The sequence below is a fragment of the Arachis hypogaea genome, chromosome 11 (assembly GCF_003086295.3).
Source record: "Arachis hypogaea cultivar Tifrunner chromosome 11, arahy.Tifrunner.gnm2.J5K5, whole genome shotgun sequence".
In the NCBI taxonomy this organism is placed as follows: domain Eukaryota; kingdom Viridiplantae; phylum Streptophyta; class Magnoliopsida; order Fabales; family Fabaceae; genus Arachis; species Arachis hypogaea.
In genome coordinates, this window is record NC_092046.1 from 125,193,023 (window position 1) to 125,209,007 (window position 15,985).

Consider the following 15,985-nt stretch of genomic DNA (forward strand, 5'->3'; position numbering starts at 1 on the left):
AAATAGATTGAGTTGTTCAAACATATATATGCTTACATTATATTTTAGTGCTACCTTTGGTGCCATTTTTTCTGTAAGAATAAAAAAGGTTAATACATCAAAAGACAAACTAAATACATCAAAACACAAACCAGACATACCGCTATTATTTTTTGATTACATCATACAATATGAGATCAAAAAGACATGCAATTGAATCAAACATGCATAAAATGATACCTGAAGTACTAGAATAAAATTCTATGGTTTGTTATAAGAAATTGATGAACAAAATTCCTAATAATGGACAAAAATAGTTACAAATCACTCAAATATGTACATAATAACATCAAAAGTACAAGAACAATATTTTGTTGTCTAGTTACAGTATAAAGAGTACAACAGCATTAAGTACACCTCAATTTTGATGAAATATACAGAAAGACAAGCCAAATACACTGAAAGACAAACCAACTACACCAAAACACAAACATGAAACAATGATATTAGAAGCACTACAAACAAACTCATTTCGAAACATACAAAACTCAAACATGTACAAAAACACATTCAAATCCCTCAAACACATGTAAATATAGGTTAAACTATACAATAAACACTACGTAACATTTTTATACCGACATAACATAGTTATCACCAAATGAAGCGTATAATGAGAAAAGTAACGCAAGAACACGAAATAAACTGCAATATAACTATGTAGCATTTTGCGATAAGAATGAAAAATAGAAAGGTAAGAAAATTGCAAGATTAGTGAATATTACCTTCAATAATCTTTCATCTTTTTTTTAGTGTTTGTTGGTGAAGATTTCGATTTCAGCTTTGAAACTTCTTTGACCTTTCACGATAATTTTGAGAGATTTTGATCGTTGTTTGAATTTTGAGCATTGCGACTTTGATCGAGGGAGAAGAACCGATTTTATAATGACGTCCGTGCCAAGGTTCTCAAACTTGTGAGTCTAGGTAAACTCGTGTAACTGATCTAAACTCGACTCGTAGACTCGACGTAAACTCGTACGAATTTACCTATTATAAATTTTTCGTAAAAAATATATGTATCGTGTATAATATATATATTTACTCAAACATAAGCATTTAAACTTAACAATTTCAACATCAAAATACATAATAAATTAACATAATACTACAATTATAACAAGTACTCTAGAACACACATTCAAATTCTTCACAAGTATGCATCTAGTTCAACATAAAACATAGTCACACAATCAAAGCTTCATATAACACAAAAAAAAAAAAAAGAAGAAAACAACAAAGTAACAATTAAATGTTCTAATAAACTAAAAGTCTAAAACTGAAATCCTATCTTCATCTTTTATGGCATCAACATCATCATCTTCACCATCTTCATCAGAAACATCATTTCTTTCAAGTTCAGGTTCGACCCAGCCAACAAAATCATCATCATTCACATGTCCCTGAACCAACATTCTCAGACATTTTGTATTTTTGTCCCCAAATAAACAAATCAACAAAGTACAAACTAAATAATTAAGCAAAATTATCCACTTATCCTTGTTAACAAAGTTAATAAATTCATATTTCAGACATTCAGATTCAATAACAACTAACTAACACTAACAAGTAAGAAATAACAACTACAAATTCAGATTTAGGATATAAAAACTACTTTACAAATGAGCTGTAGTTATGGACTTATAAGTTAAAGCTGACAGAGTGCACAATATAAAGAAAATAAAAACTTTAATTGCATAGCATTGTGCTTAGTAATATAAAAGGACATAATGGAGACAGCACTTAAACACCAAGACTAAAAACCACAAGATACCACAATGCATAATGCATTCCTAGAAAATTAAAGCAGTAAATACTAGCCTCTGACAATTTTTTTCTATGGCTGGAGAAGGTAAAGCTTAATTATTTGGCATCAAATAGAAGAACAAAGAAATACAAATAAGTAAACAAGATCTGCTCTTGAATACGGGAAAGAAAGCTATAGAAAAAATTCAGATTCAATAACAACAAATTCAGATTTCACAGTTTAAGACATTCAGATTCAATAACAACTAACTGACACTAACAAGTAAGAAGTAACAACTACAAATTACAAAATGCAGCAATTTAGAATAGATTAAACTCACACTAACAAGTAACAACTACCAAATACATCAATTCAGTAACTAATTTTTTTTAAACATACCTGAAGGCTGAATCTGAATGGCTGAATGGAGTAGGCTTAGCTAACACTCGCGTTGCTATGCTGTGCTGTGCAGACACACGACGGGCTGACACCTGACAGAACGAACGGCGGAAGCGCGATGAGGGGCAGAAGACACGACGAGCGATGGCAGCATGGCGGATGGCAGAGGCTCCACGAGTCCACATTCTTCGATGCAGAACAGAGAGTGAGAGAGTGAGAGAGTGTCGAGCTGAATGAGAGACTAAGAGTGAGAGAACGGTGGTTTCAGGAATGACGAACAGCAAACGGCAGTGAAGGATGGACGACGGCGAGGGATGGAGGACGAAACGCGAAGATGAAGAGAGTGAGTGTGAGCAAAGTGAGAGGTTTAGCCGATTAAAGTTATGTTGCTGCCTTCCTTTTTTTTGGCCCAAAACAATGCCGATTTGGTGAAAAAGGCCAACCAAAGCAAATTTACTTAGTCATGAATAAACTTACGAGTTTGACCGAGTTTACTCGAGTCTACCCGAATCTACCCAAAAACGAGTTTGTGTCCGAATTAATTCGATTCCACTACCTAAATTAAACTCGTAAATTAATTCGCGAGTTTGACAACGATGGTCGTGTTATTTGATAATCTTGAAAGTGCATATTTAATTATTTACACGCATTTTAATCTAAGAATTAATTTTTGTTGAATTTGGACCAATTTATTTGGACTAGTTTGCTAAAAAAAACTTATATATCTAGCAGTTGTGTGCATAACTGCATATATAATGGCGTTTGAGAAGTAGTGTGCATCTTAATTCGTCACAACATTTGCATGCCATATCTTTTGTCGTTTCTTATTGTTGCTCTGATTCTGATTCTGATTACTTATCCAACTTCATCAAATAATTAACGCATCTTTTCCGTTCCAATGTCTCCCCCATCCGTCGATCAAGGTAACGCCGATCCAGAGGAAGAAGAAGAAGAAGAAGAAGAAGAGGAGGTAGAGGAAGAAGAGGAAGAAGTAGAAGAAGAAGAAGAAGAGGAAGAAGAAGAAGATGTAGAGGAAGAGGAAGAGGAGGAAGAAGAGGTAGAGGTAGAGGAAGAGGTAGAAGAAGAGGTAGAAGAAGGAGAAGAAGAAGAGGAGGAGGTAGAGGAAGAAGAAGAGGAGCCAGAGGAGGTAGGGGAAGAAGAAGAGGAGGAGGAGGAGGAGGAGGAGGAGGAGGAAGAGGAAGAAGAAGAAGAAGAAGAAGAAACCGACGGTGATGATAAAGGCTACGCCTCAAATTCTGTATCCGATGCCGACAACGATGGCATAGGTTTTCCCAATTCAACATTAGTTCTCAATTTTATGCTGAATACTTTTGATGCAATGGTGCTGCTTTACATGATCATGCCCTATAATATTACTGTTGATTTATGTCTGTTTCTATATCAAGTGTGATGTTGATTTTACTTGTTTTATTTGGTTTCTCTGTGTGTTTATGTGTTGGGGGAGGGGTTGTTCTGGATAAGATTTCTTGTGGGTGCTCCTCAGGCTTGGTGGTTGTTTTGTTAGGCTAGGCTCAAGGTCTTATTATTCTCGTCCTTCAGAATAAGGTCCAGTCTCCATTCACCATGATCATTCTCCTTCATACTGTTGTATTGCAAAAATAAAATTAAAAAAGTTGTCTGGTTAAAAAGAATTTTCAAATCCAGTGATGAAAACCCAGCATATGATCACTGAACCTTGTTGTACACAACCCGCTGCAAACAGCCTGAAGCTGAATTTGCCCTCCCCAGTCCAGGGAGGGTATCTTATATGGGCCTTTATGTGGTGGTGGTTTTGATCATTAATGCTGTGGCCTGCAAGGTTGATTGTGGCTGGCATTCCAATTGTAAGTGTAGCTTTATTATGTTACTCCATTGGTTTGAACGAATCCTTTTGAGCTAGTTATTGGGCCGGATTGATTTCATTATAAGGAAATTTGTGTTTGATAATGGAGAGGAAAAGGAAACAACGGGTCCTAGAGGAAATATATGCTAATTAGGGCTGAGAAGTATACCTTGCCTGTTTGAGCTGAAGCACATTTTTTCGAGGCGAATTTGTGCGCAGATAGGGTTGGATCCAAACCAATATTTTTTATTGACTTGTGCAATATTTCAATAAATATATGGAAGTATTAAACATAACATAATTCTGTGAAGGGTGCTGCTATTCTCTATGAGAATTCTGTGATGACGTATCTTTGGCACAAATCTTCGTGTCGAATATCATTGTTGGTGCTTTTCTCTGAAAACTGTTTTATACCTTAGTACAGACTTTCATAGTTTGTGTTGAGGCTGATAACATAATTTGGTCTATTGATGAAATAGTTTAATTTGGAGGAATGATTCTCCGGTTTTGAAAGAAATAATTTTTGGATTAAGTTTTTATTTTCTTTTGTAGATTCATGCCAACAAATGGAATCTGAAGTACAAGAGAGGAACTTGAGGCCAGCTTCTACTATGGCGGAAAACCCTATAGTAATGTCTTCTCCTAGTATGCCATCCAATGAAGATGATCATGCCATTCTCAAAGCATCTAGTCCTTCATCTGAGGAACTAAGTTTTAAAAAGGAAGAGGTTCACACAACACGCGAAATTTCAAGTCATCCCAAATCAGTAAATGATTTTGCTTCCGCTGAAGGTGGCAAAAGTCAAGTTTTAGACTCCAGCCAACAGATGAAATCTGAGGGGCAAGGGGGGGACTTGAGGCCAGCTTCCACCATGGCGGAAAACCCTGTAGTAAAGCCTTCTCCTAGTCTGTGTTCCAAAGAAGAGAATTGTGTCATTCTCAAAGCATGTGTTGTTTCTGCTCCTTCATCTGACACGCTAGCTTTGAAAAAGGAACAAGTTTTCCCAACTCCAAAAATTTCAAATTCTAGTCATCCCAAATCAGTTAAAAACTTGGCCCCTGCAGATGATGGCAAAAGTCAAGTTTTAGATGTTGATGGTGCAAATACTGGAATTGTTCAACTAACATACACTGTTGGAGGGTGCAATGAACCAAGTAACGATAGCAAAGCTGATTTAGGTGGTGTTAAGGATATGGATTCTGGGGCCACCAAGTTGTCTAGTAACATTGGAAAAGACATCGCTATTGGCCTTCCTCAAACGGATGCCTTTGTTGGGAGTGCCAATGGCAGTCAGAATTCCTTGAAAAGAATTGTACCATTGGAAGTAGAATCAAAGGATGATGTAAAACAAATCAAATCAAGGTCTGTTAGCAATGCCTTTTAATTAGTAGAATTTTAACCGTCAGGTTTTTCTAATTAACTGCTTTTGATGGTAGGACTATAGTTCCGTCTTCGAATACTGAGATGAAGGATGGAAACAAACGCCAGGGAATTATATGTGCCTTTTTTGCTCAAGGGTGGTGCATCAGAGGTGATTCCTGTAGCTTTCTTCATATAAAAGATTCTGCAAAGGATACTGGCCAGGAGACTCAGGGGGACTTTGATAAAGCAAAGCAGAAGAGAGAACTGGAATTAGAAGAAGGTATGTGATATCACCTGTATATTCAAGTTGTTCATTAACTCTACATTCTAAACATATTTCTAATAAAAAATATTTTCTTGCAGGTACCAGGGACAATATCAAAAGAACCAGGACGGTTAGTACTCCAGTACCACTTACTGCTTCGCTGTAAGGTATATATTTGCATTCTTCTGAATCCCTTTGAGTATAATGTGTATGCAGAATGAGCAAGAAGAAAGCTCAGACTGGCATCCTTGTCAAGAAAAAAATAAGTACCAGTTGAGGGACAACTTGTTTCCAGAGAGTAGATTTACAAGCAAATATTTCAACACAAGTCTCTCATCCTATTCAAATCATGCAGAGGGATTGAGTATAGCTCAAAACCATCATATGTACAATGAATATACTTCTGCAGTTTTGAGTCGTTCACCTAAGTTGAGCTTTGTTACTCAGAAACTTTTGAATAGTGACAAAGAATATAATGCCTCTAGATCTGCTTTCTCTGGCTCAGAGCGGGAGGAGTTGCCAGTGGTTGGTTCATCTAGGATTCCAATACACTCTGCTGCATATATATCAAAAATATGTTCTTATGATTGGGAACCTTCTGTACCGTTTCGACCATCATTTTTCATTACGTCAATGAATGTATCATCTCTGGGAGACCTGTATGACCCTCTTCGAGATAGCATTGAGATACCAAATATAGGAGATGGGTCTTTGAAAGCTTCCCTCTTAATTCATGGATCATCCATCCAGGCTTCATCACAGGTGCTGAAATATGGCGATTCAGCTGTAGTTGGGAAACATATTTCTGATTTTAATGATGAGAAAAGTTCCGTATCTTCTCATAATAGATTTGGTGAGAATCAACCAAACAAAAATTTGGTTCCTCATGAAAAAGATTGTCATGCAACTGAAATGGAAATAACATCAGGGACTTGTATGAACTACCCCAATGGTAAAATCGGCATGGGGAAAGATGTTACAAAATCAGACAGAGAATGGACTGAACATGATGCCAAACATCATGGTGAAGGATCAGCGCACAAGAAGAGAGTAGATAGGGATAAGAAAATTAATGATACAGATGCCGATTTGCAGACTGACTGCAGTGTGCAGAAGGATTCCAAAGCAATGAGACACTTTCGTGCAGCTCTTGTTGACTTGGTGAAAGAATTGTTAAAACCATCTTGGCACGAGGGCCGTCTTAGTAAGGATGCACATATCTTGATAGTTAAAAGATCAGTTGACAAGATACTCAGCACCTTAGAGCCTCAGCAAATTCCAACCTCTATAGATGCTACTAAGCAATATGTTTCTCTGTATCGAGGAAAAATTGCAAAGATGGTCAATGTAAGTGTCCTTTTCTATGACATTGTTTATTTGTCATCTTTGGAATTACTTTGACATTTTTTTGTGATGTCTTCCATTTGATAGAAGTATCTTTTATTTGCAGGGATATATCAACAAATTTGGCAAGTCTTGATATGCTAGGCCCAAACACCTTTGTTGTACAGTTTCTTATCAGTTTGGCTGATACTAAATTCAAAACTTCTGCTTGAGGCTCTCTGTTTCATAGTAAAGGTTGATTTGGAATGTTTTGAATTTTTTAAGATGTTTGTTTGAAATATATATCATGCTTTTCTTGCTTGTTGCATTCTGAAGTAGACTTGTTTGTTTCATATGTTAGAATTTCATGGTTTATATGGATGCCTCATTTTCATTAGATGATATATTAAAACATTTTCGTACTTATTGTTAGAATCTGCAGATAATACAAAATCTGTTGGGAAATGATAGTTAATTGTGATATTTTGTAATTTTTTATGTTTGCTTCTTCTAGTCTATATAAATTAGACCTTGCTGTGTAGCTGAGTCACACGGAATTCATAAAACATTTCTTTCCTCTTCTAGAGTCTAGAGAGAAATAGAATTTGGTCCGTGCAGTCAGGATGGACAGTTTGATTGCCAGATCATCTTCTGCTGCACTGTTTTGCTGCTGTCGTTTGACACCTTGTGGTTGTATCCAGCAATTGAATCAACTCTTGTCAAGCATAGCACTACCCCACAGACTGCGACACCATGCACTGCCTCATCTCCACATTTAGTTCATTGTTTGCCAAGCGTCTCCCCTTCTGCCAACATGTGTGGGTTTGTTTGCTGGTGTTTTCCACCATCGATTGTCAGTGTCACCTTGGTGTTAGCATTTTGGATTTCGTTCTCTTTCCCCATAAGATCATTTTTTATCAAACACATTTCTTGAATTTCCTTTTTTACCCCTATTTTATCTTTGTTTGTTCCTCCCAAATGTCTGTTGCAACCACCAAGACAGACTCCAAAGCTAATCCTACTGCCTCCATCAGTTAGCCATTGTCCTTTTGCCATTGACAAGCTTGATGACAACAATTACAAAACTTGGCATTAGACATTAAACTTTGGCTCTCACTATGCTTAATGACATTGCTGAAATCAGGTATCGTTAGTGGGTTAAGGTTGATTCTCAGCTCTATAATATGATCAAAACCTCTATCAACGCCCTTGAAACAAAACTTTCCATGCATGTCACTTCTGAAGCCATTTGGACACAAGCTAAGGCTCTTTACACCAATCACACCCAACACTTACATGAGGTTTTTTAGAACTTGATGAACATCATTGGTCGTTAACAACTCATTCCTATGTCTGCTTACTTGGGTAAGATTCATGGTGCTTTCCATGATTTCAACAAGTTACTACCTCCTGCTGTAACCCCAATAAAAAAGTTGGAGTAGTGGAGCACATTCTTTATGCTTCTGGATCTGTATGGTTTGCTTGTTGAGTATTTTTCGCCCATCATTTAATTTTGTGGTCCCCTACAGTTTTGTCATTTTTGCTTTGATTTCTATCAAGCATCCTCTTGAGTTTGCTATTTCACAATCCTCAAATTGATACTTCTGCTCATCTCATAGAGTTGTGGTCGGGGTTGTTCTTCCACTGTAATTTGGGACATGAATGACTAAAACGTGATTATTTCTGCCGTTTGCGCCGTACCATAGATAAGTATTACACTCTACATGGCTGCCACTCACTGCATTGCGCGTTGTCATCTCCAGCTTTAGTTCATTTCGATATTTGGGTTTCTAGTGATACTGCTTTACTTTGGGTTTCAAGTATTGTTACCTTTATTAATGATTATTCTCGTTGTACTTGGTCATTTCTAATGAGAAGTCAGTGTGAGTTGTTTTCATTTTTTACAAATTATATATTCACCTTGTGTAGTGACAATGCAATAGAATAGTTGTCTTATTAATTTCAAAGTTTTATGGCCTCATATAGTGTCCTCCATCATACATCCTGCACTTATACACCTCAACAAAATCTTGCTCAGTGTAAAAATGACCACCTAATTAAAACAACTTGGACTTTTCTTTGCTCCCATGTTTTATCTAGGTTTTTTTATGTTGGGTTGTGTTGTGGTGGTGGTCGGGAAGAGGGGGGGGGGGGGGGGTTATCCTTTCTGCGTATAATCTCATTCATCGCACGTCTTCATCAGTTTTAGGTAGCCAGTCACCTTACACAGTGTTGTTTTCACATACACCCATGCGATCTCTCCGTTGTGTCCTTGGATCCACATGTTTTGTCCATAACTAACCTTACGCAATGTTTTGAGAAACTTTCTGTTTGGCTCCTCTGATGTGTCTTCCTTGGGTATGATAGGTTGCACAAGGGTTTATGGCTGTCCTCCTACTTTGTGTTTGTCTACGTTGATCATATTCTTTGACAGTGTTCCTTTCTTTGGGTTCTCTTAACCCTTTCCCCCAACACCTATCATTGAAGATTTGCCCCACAGCCCGTGCCTAAATCTCCTGCTCCCTACCCCACTTTCTCCCAGCTCAACACCCTACCTCCACCTTTACTTCACTTTATCGTCGTTGTCCTAAGTCCTAGCCACTGCCCAAGCTAGCCACCCAACCACATGTTAAGTTTGAGCCTAAACTGCCACCAAGTATGGAGCAACCTACGGACTCCCCTCTAGCGCTTAGTCCCTCGGTGGCTTTGGTTCTGCATCCTGAGTCTACCCTTCTTTATTGCTCTCCATAAAGGTATTATATCTGTAATGATTTTTCTCATTAAGTTGCTAGTGTCTGTCTCTTTCATTTTGCTTGTTTCTCTTTTATGTTTATTCCTAAATCTCCAGGAGAAGTCTTGTCTCATCCCTAGTGGAGACAAGCTATCCTTGATGAAATATGTGCACCTCAGTACAGAGGTGCATGGGAACTACCACTAGGGAAAACCTGTGGTTGGTTGTCGGCGGATATATACTGTGAAAGTTGGTCTGACTGGCACTATTGATTGCCACAAGAACTCACTCAGTTTCCAGGGCTGTACTACTTTCTCTCTTGTGGTCAAGATGACATCTGTTCATCTCTGTCTTGCCATGGCTGCCATGTGGATTTTCATCAGCTTTGCGAATCATTCTGTAGTCTTAAGCATCCCTTTGAGCTTGGTTTGGTTGATTCTCCATTGTGGTTCAATAGTTTGGCATGAGCCAGAGTGAATTAGAGTAGATTACTCTATGTTTTACTGTCATACTCCTTGAAAATGCACATATCTGATTGTGTATGTTGATATTGTCATTACTGAATTAGCAGGATAATGATGATATAACTTGTGTTTAACAATCTATATCACCATTTCAAAAGCAAAGACCTTGACAGATTTTATTACTTCCTTGGCATAGAAGTTGCAAAATTTAAAGATAGCATTGTCCTTTTACAGAAAAAATACACTATGGACATCATATAAGAACTCGGCTAACATGGAGCCAAGGAGTGTGAATGTCCAAGGAAAATTAAAAGAGCCCAAACTTGTAGGAAGTTGCATTTCGAAAACATGCATGGAGGTTCTGTCTGAATGCCATGTTGAGATCATGAGTCTTAGGTCCAAAAGGAAGAGCAAAGGGAACAAAAACTTTTAAAGTCTGAATGATATCAAGATACATTAACATGATATATTTTGATGTATATGGTGTAATACAAAATATGAAGCATTCCTATTTACAGTAAGATTAGACTCCTAAACCCTAATTAATTAAAGAAACTTCCTATAAATAAAAGGAACTATAAAATTCAATCTTAAGAGGTCATCTAAGTAATTTTTAATATGCAAAATATGATGCAAGGTATTTGATGATATTACTATTGTCTCTAGCAGGGTTCATGCTGTTAGGATTTCATGCATCTGGACATTTATGGAAAGTACCTTAGAATATGCAGCATGCTAAGCAGGTTTTCTTAATGGCTCAACTGGGGTTTTTGCTATATTTATTGTTGATGGTTGATTCACTATGTAAAACATGTAAAAAGCCACAATTTGAAATCTCTATTTATCACAAATTCACAATAAAAGATGATGTCAAATCTTGGTATTGTGTTTATCATAGTTTCAGATGCAGTCTTCAGTTTCCTAACTTTATGGATAATTGTGTTGCTCTTCGATGATGGACTGTGTAAATGAAAGGAGAAATTCAGAATTTTACGAAGGTACTGTTTCTCATTTCACTTAATGACGGACAGTATGTTGTTCCATCCAGCCTATACTCATGTAAGTGTAATTTTCTTTGAATATTTATTTCAGTATTTTTGTATAGTTCTCTCGTGGTCATTATTAAATCTTCGGCAAAAAAATACTAAATTATTAGCTGATTAAGCAAATAGAATATTAATAACTTTGTGCATCATGTTTCTCATCTTGCCAAAAGAAAAAAATGTTATTAGCTTTGAATAGCTAAATAAAATTAAAAAAGGGTAGAAACTAGAAAATATCAGTAGTTTAATGTTAATTATTGTGATGACATTACTGCAGTAAAACAAATAGTGTCACATTTATTCTTCTGAGAAACTACATAGCTATGTAAGGCCAAATACTTGATGCCATTCTGTTCTTTGAAGAAAGAATTCCACAGGGAATAAACCTTGTATGATCAAATTTCTGGAATGGTTTGTGCTTTAGCAACAGTTGGCTTAATGGCTTGCGAGTCTCGGCATGGTGAAAGAAAGCACTTCATTTTTTGGCCAAATCTTCTCCTTGCGGTGCTTTCGTTGGTTTTATGTCTGCTTGCTTTGCTATGTTGTTCCTGATGTTTCATCACGCTGCCTGTTTTCCCACTTGACTTCTTACTACTGCTATGAGTTGCTAGTAATGAGCCTAAAGAACTAGATTGATTTCTGATCAAAGACTGACTTGAAAATGCTTGTGGTTGAAGTTGACCATTGGAAATAAGAAGATCAGCAGGTATGATCTTGATTGTGTCGACTGTGGAATTTAAGTCTGGTTTAGTGCTGCTAAATTCAAATTCTGGGTTTTGCTTGCTTTCCTGGTAGTATTTGGCATGGTTAGGAGAAGGGAGCATTGATTGCCCTTGGATAGAAACAAGGCCGCTAAAAGAGAGTGAATCCGGTGAAACATTATCAGCTGCAACGTGGGAGGTAAGCATGTTTCCTTGCCACGCAGACATTGGTTTATGTCTAATTGGTTGAGTTGAAAACTTATATATGCAGATACTGTACTTGCTGGAAGTTGAAACCACCTTTTAAGTCCATTGGATTGTGTTTTGCCGACTTCAAGTTTGTTTGTTCTCAGTTTCATCTTTTCTCTTACTTTAGTCCCCCTTTGTGAAGCAGAATTTAACCGTGTAAGCCTATAGCATATTTAATTGAGGAGTGATGTGTACACATTGGAAAGTTCATTACCATATCATGATAGGATGTAGTGTAAGGGTGAAGCCACACTCTCTCCTTTGATGAACTGATAAGGTCCCAAATGAGTACGTCCAACATGAGTCAAAATCAATTCTTTATTATTTTTAGGAGTAATTCTTGACGAACCAAGCTTTAAGGAATAATTTGTAAGTAAATATTGGTGATAAAAGATTAAGTTGTGTAATTAGCAAATTGATTCACCAATAACATAGATTATTCATGGTTCGTCATTTTTCTTTTGATGCCAAAATTTTATTTTGGCTTGTTGGGATTCAGTTTAGTAAATAATTGAACGTTGTGTATGAATTTTGTCATCTTTGAATGTGGGGTTGTCACATCCATCATTTGGCCAAGTACATCCATAGAGGACAGAAGAAATATGTGATATTACCAAGGTTGAGTGATATGTATAATACACCCATGTCATATTCAAGGTCGGTATCGAATCTTAAGCTTGTCTTTAAGGCCATGTTCGTGTCCCTTAGTGCTTGAATGGTATAGTGCCACCCGAATAGCATCTTGCTCAAGTGGCTGATCCTACGAGGATGTTGAGTTTTGCTGGCTGAAGAACGGACAAATATTCCTTTTTGTTTCTTCTTTTCCGATTTTTTCATAATATCACCGATCAGCGACGGTTGTGGTCTCTACAAGCTCAAGGACTGATTTTCAGTTTCTTAGCAACTGTAAAGCGCAAGTGTGACCCTTCAAGGATTGAGAACTTGCCCCAATGTTATGAATGTTAAATGGTGATTGCTATGATACCTTACAAATGGTGTTTAATTTGACAGGAAAGGTAAATAATTAATATTTAATAAATTTTGATTAATTGATTTTTTTATTTAAAAAAACTAGCCAACTTATACACTAAATAAAAAGTACTATATTGGTCATGTTAAATAGTAATGTAATAATTTCGTAAGGCAATATGGGACGTTGTTAACTCGTGTGGTCTATCATTGAATTGGGATAGTTTGGTACTTGTTTGGTTAACATGGCTAATGATGATGTATTCTCTCTTCTTTTCTTTTTACACAAGTATCAAGAGCGATTTATGTTTAGAGGCATATCTGAAATGGATTGTGTCGGAATTGGGCTTGAAAAAGAGGTCGGAAATGAGGTGAGGTGACTTAGATGTAGTTTTGCGTCAACTCCGAAAGATGGTAGGGGTATTTATAAGGGACTCCAATGCTTAACTTAATAAGAGTTTAGCAGGTTTAAGAAATATTAGAATTGAGAATACTTGAGGTTGTTGAGGTATTTATAGAGGAAGTGATGACTTGATTATTACGGTATAATCTTCTTTTTTGGGGTAATGGGTAGTTGTTTCCCTGATTATCCCTATGTAAAAGTGGTTACTAAGCTTGTAGATATTTTCAGAAGTATATGTAAAAGTGGTTACTAAGCTTGTAGATATTTTCAGAAGTAGTGGAGTGACAAATCTTTGCTTGCCACACAAATTGGGTCGGCCGCAAGTCATGAGACTCGTGCTCCAAAAGTCGAGCAAATGGACTCATGTTGATTATTAGCAAGTTTATTGGGCTTACTTAAAATAGTCCAATCTTTTCTAGTTTCTAGGTCCATAGTCCTAAATTATCTGGATTAGGGTATGAACAGCTTTCCTGTTGAAAGTCAAGCTCAAAGAGGTTGTGCTTTAGCAAATTGTAGGATGAATCTTAGATAGCGTTTGGAAGAGAGACAGAGACTGAGAGACTGAGAAACTGAGACTGAAAGACAGAGACTGAAATAAGTTTCAGTATTGTGTTTAGTGTAAAGTGGAAGACAAAGACTGAAATAAGAATGAACCTCTAATTTAATTTGCACATTAGGTAAAGTTAGAATTAACTAATTGAAATGGAGGAATTTTAGGTATAAAATGTTATTAAAGTTTCAGTCTCCGTCTCCAAAAATTTCAGTCCCTTGTGTCTCCACTTTTTCGAAGTACTGAAATACTGAAATTTCAGGGATAGAGATTGATGTTTTAGTACTAGTCTCTGAGACAACAAACATAATACTGAGTTCCAGTCTCACAGTCTCCGTCCCAATACCTCAAAACAAACGTTACTTTACTGATTGTTTCTCTCATAAATTTATATTAATTCTTGGAGAACTCGGCCTTTGATGCCCTTATAATGAGATCAAAATCTTAATGTAATTTGCCACATGGATGAATTACATTCTCGACGTATTTTAATAATGGCATTATTTCAACTGTCTACGCGTCTTTTTAGTTACCTAGGTAACCGTGCACATAATTTAAATTAGTAGGATATTACCTCTTTATTCCTACTTATAATTGTGTATATATAGTCTTCTTCCTCTACTCTTTTTTCTTTTTCATCTTTCACCCTGTCATTTTTCTACCTACTGATTTTTTGTAAGTTTGCATCCTCCAACCTTTGGAGCTCTTCAAGTCTCAGACCACGCTCTTCCTATTGCACTACCACTTTATCTTTTAAGGTTAGTATCTCTTCCTTTGCCATTTTTCTTTCCTAATTTTATTTGTGATTTTGCTTGAAATGTTCTTGATGGTTTTGCATGGAATTGCTTGTGCTTGACATTGCTTTTACTGTAGAAAAGACTATAGCTTCTTTTAATTTTTTTCTTTCTTCTTGAATTTTTTCGAATATACCTGTTTTGATTTTTGAACATTTTTTTATTTATGCTTTTATTTCTTCTAGTTTCTTGTATGTTTGAGGTTGTTTCTGTTTTGATACCTGGGCTTTTCTCTCTCCCTAGTAGTGTTGTCGTCATTCGTGGAGATAGCGCCACTGATGACTTTTGCCCTCCTAACCATGTTGGTAAAGGTTGTGGCTTTAAGCTTTTGAAGGTGATCTGACGTGTTTGTCGACACTCGACTTCTTTCATGTGTTTAGACATTCTTTTTTCTTGTAGGTTGTATTCTCATGTCTCGTTCTATAGTTGTCATTTTGCCTTTGATTATACCAGAAAACGTTATGTGGATAGACTCAATTGTGTTAAAAATGCTATTTCCGTTATGGATATAGAAATCTTAGAGAAATTGCTCGGAGCTTTTGTAAAAACAAAAATGAAGAAGAGAACTATGATTTGGTAGCACCTGACTTTGAGGAGAGAGTGTGTTACCCTTTACTTGACAACTTGGATTCCCATTTCATATACATTTATAAGTATTTCTTTAATATGATAGGAATTAAAATCCCTTTTACCGAGTTTGAGATGAATGTTATATTTGCCTCCAAAGTAACTCCCATTCAACTTCACCCTAATTCTTGGACTTTCACGTGCATTTATCAGGTCGTGTGTCAAGTCCTTAAACTTTTTGTTTCTCTCCTAGTTTTCTTTTACTTTTTGTACTTCACCAAACCTGTTAGTTCCACCGAAAGACAACAATAGACATCCTTTGGAGCTCAACATGGTTTTTACTAGTTAGTCCAGGTAAAGTCCCCAGATGGCGTATTTTTTTGAAACGAGGCCCTCTGTAGCGTGACATAAAGACTCCCTTTTTAATTAAAAAATGAAAAATCGAAATTAAAACTAAACTAAATGACAAATATGATATGAGAAATGAAGCGAAATTCACAAAAGCATTGTAGTACAAAGAAGAATTGTATGAATTCTA

General features: G+C 36.5%; 1 protein-coding gene, 1 long non-coding RNA gene and 1 pseudogene across 3 annotated transcripts; 1 reads left to right on the plus strand and 2 right to left on the minus strand.

Moving 5' to 3' along the window:
* Positions 1-1,152: 1,152 nt before the first annotated feature.
* LOC112722521 (uncharacterized) lies at positions 1,153-2,642 on the minus strand. The gene is made up of 2 exons (XR_003162728.3): positions 2,183-2,642; positions 1,153-1,439 (listed from the first exon to the last, which is right to left on the minus strand). It is a non-coding gene; the product is annotated as an uncharacterized lncRNA (long non-coding RNA).
* On the plus strand, positions 2,623-12,701 carry LOC112722518 (uncharacterized). Of its 2 annotated transcripts, XR_011867710.1 has the most exons (9): positions 2,902-3,468; positions 4,578-5,388; positions 5,463-5,668; positions 5,752-5,783; positions 5,870-7,000; positions 7,104-7,231; positions 10,841-11,230; positions 11,639-11,920; positions 12,010-12,701. XR_011867710.1 is itself a non-coding variant. In XM_025773576.3 (6 exons), the coding sequence occupies exons 1-6, from the start codon at positions 3,081-3,083 to the stop codon at positions 7,131-7,133; spliced, it is 2,598 nt and encodes an 865-aa protein (XP_025629361.1). In that variant the 5' UTR covers positions 2,623-3,080; the 3' UTR covers positions 7,134-7,304. The 2 variants fall into 2 exon arrangements, 1 of the variants encoding a protein (XP_025629361.1); XM_025773576.3 differs by lacking the exons at positions 10,841-11,230; positions 11,639-11,920; positions 12,010-12,701 and having other exon boundaries at positions 2,623-3,468; positions 7,104-7,304.
* On the minus strand, positions 11,378-12,143 carry LOC140176390 (uncharacterized; annotated as a pseudogene).
* Positions 12,702-15,985: the final 3,284 nt, after the last annotated feature.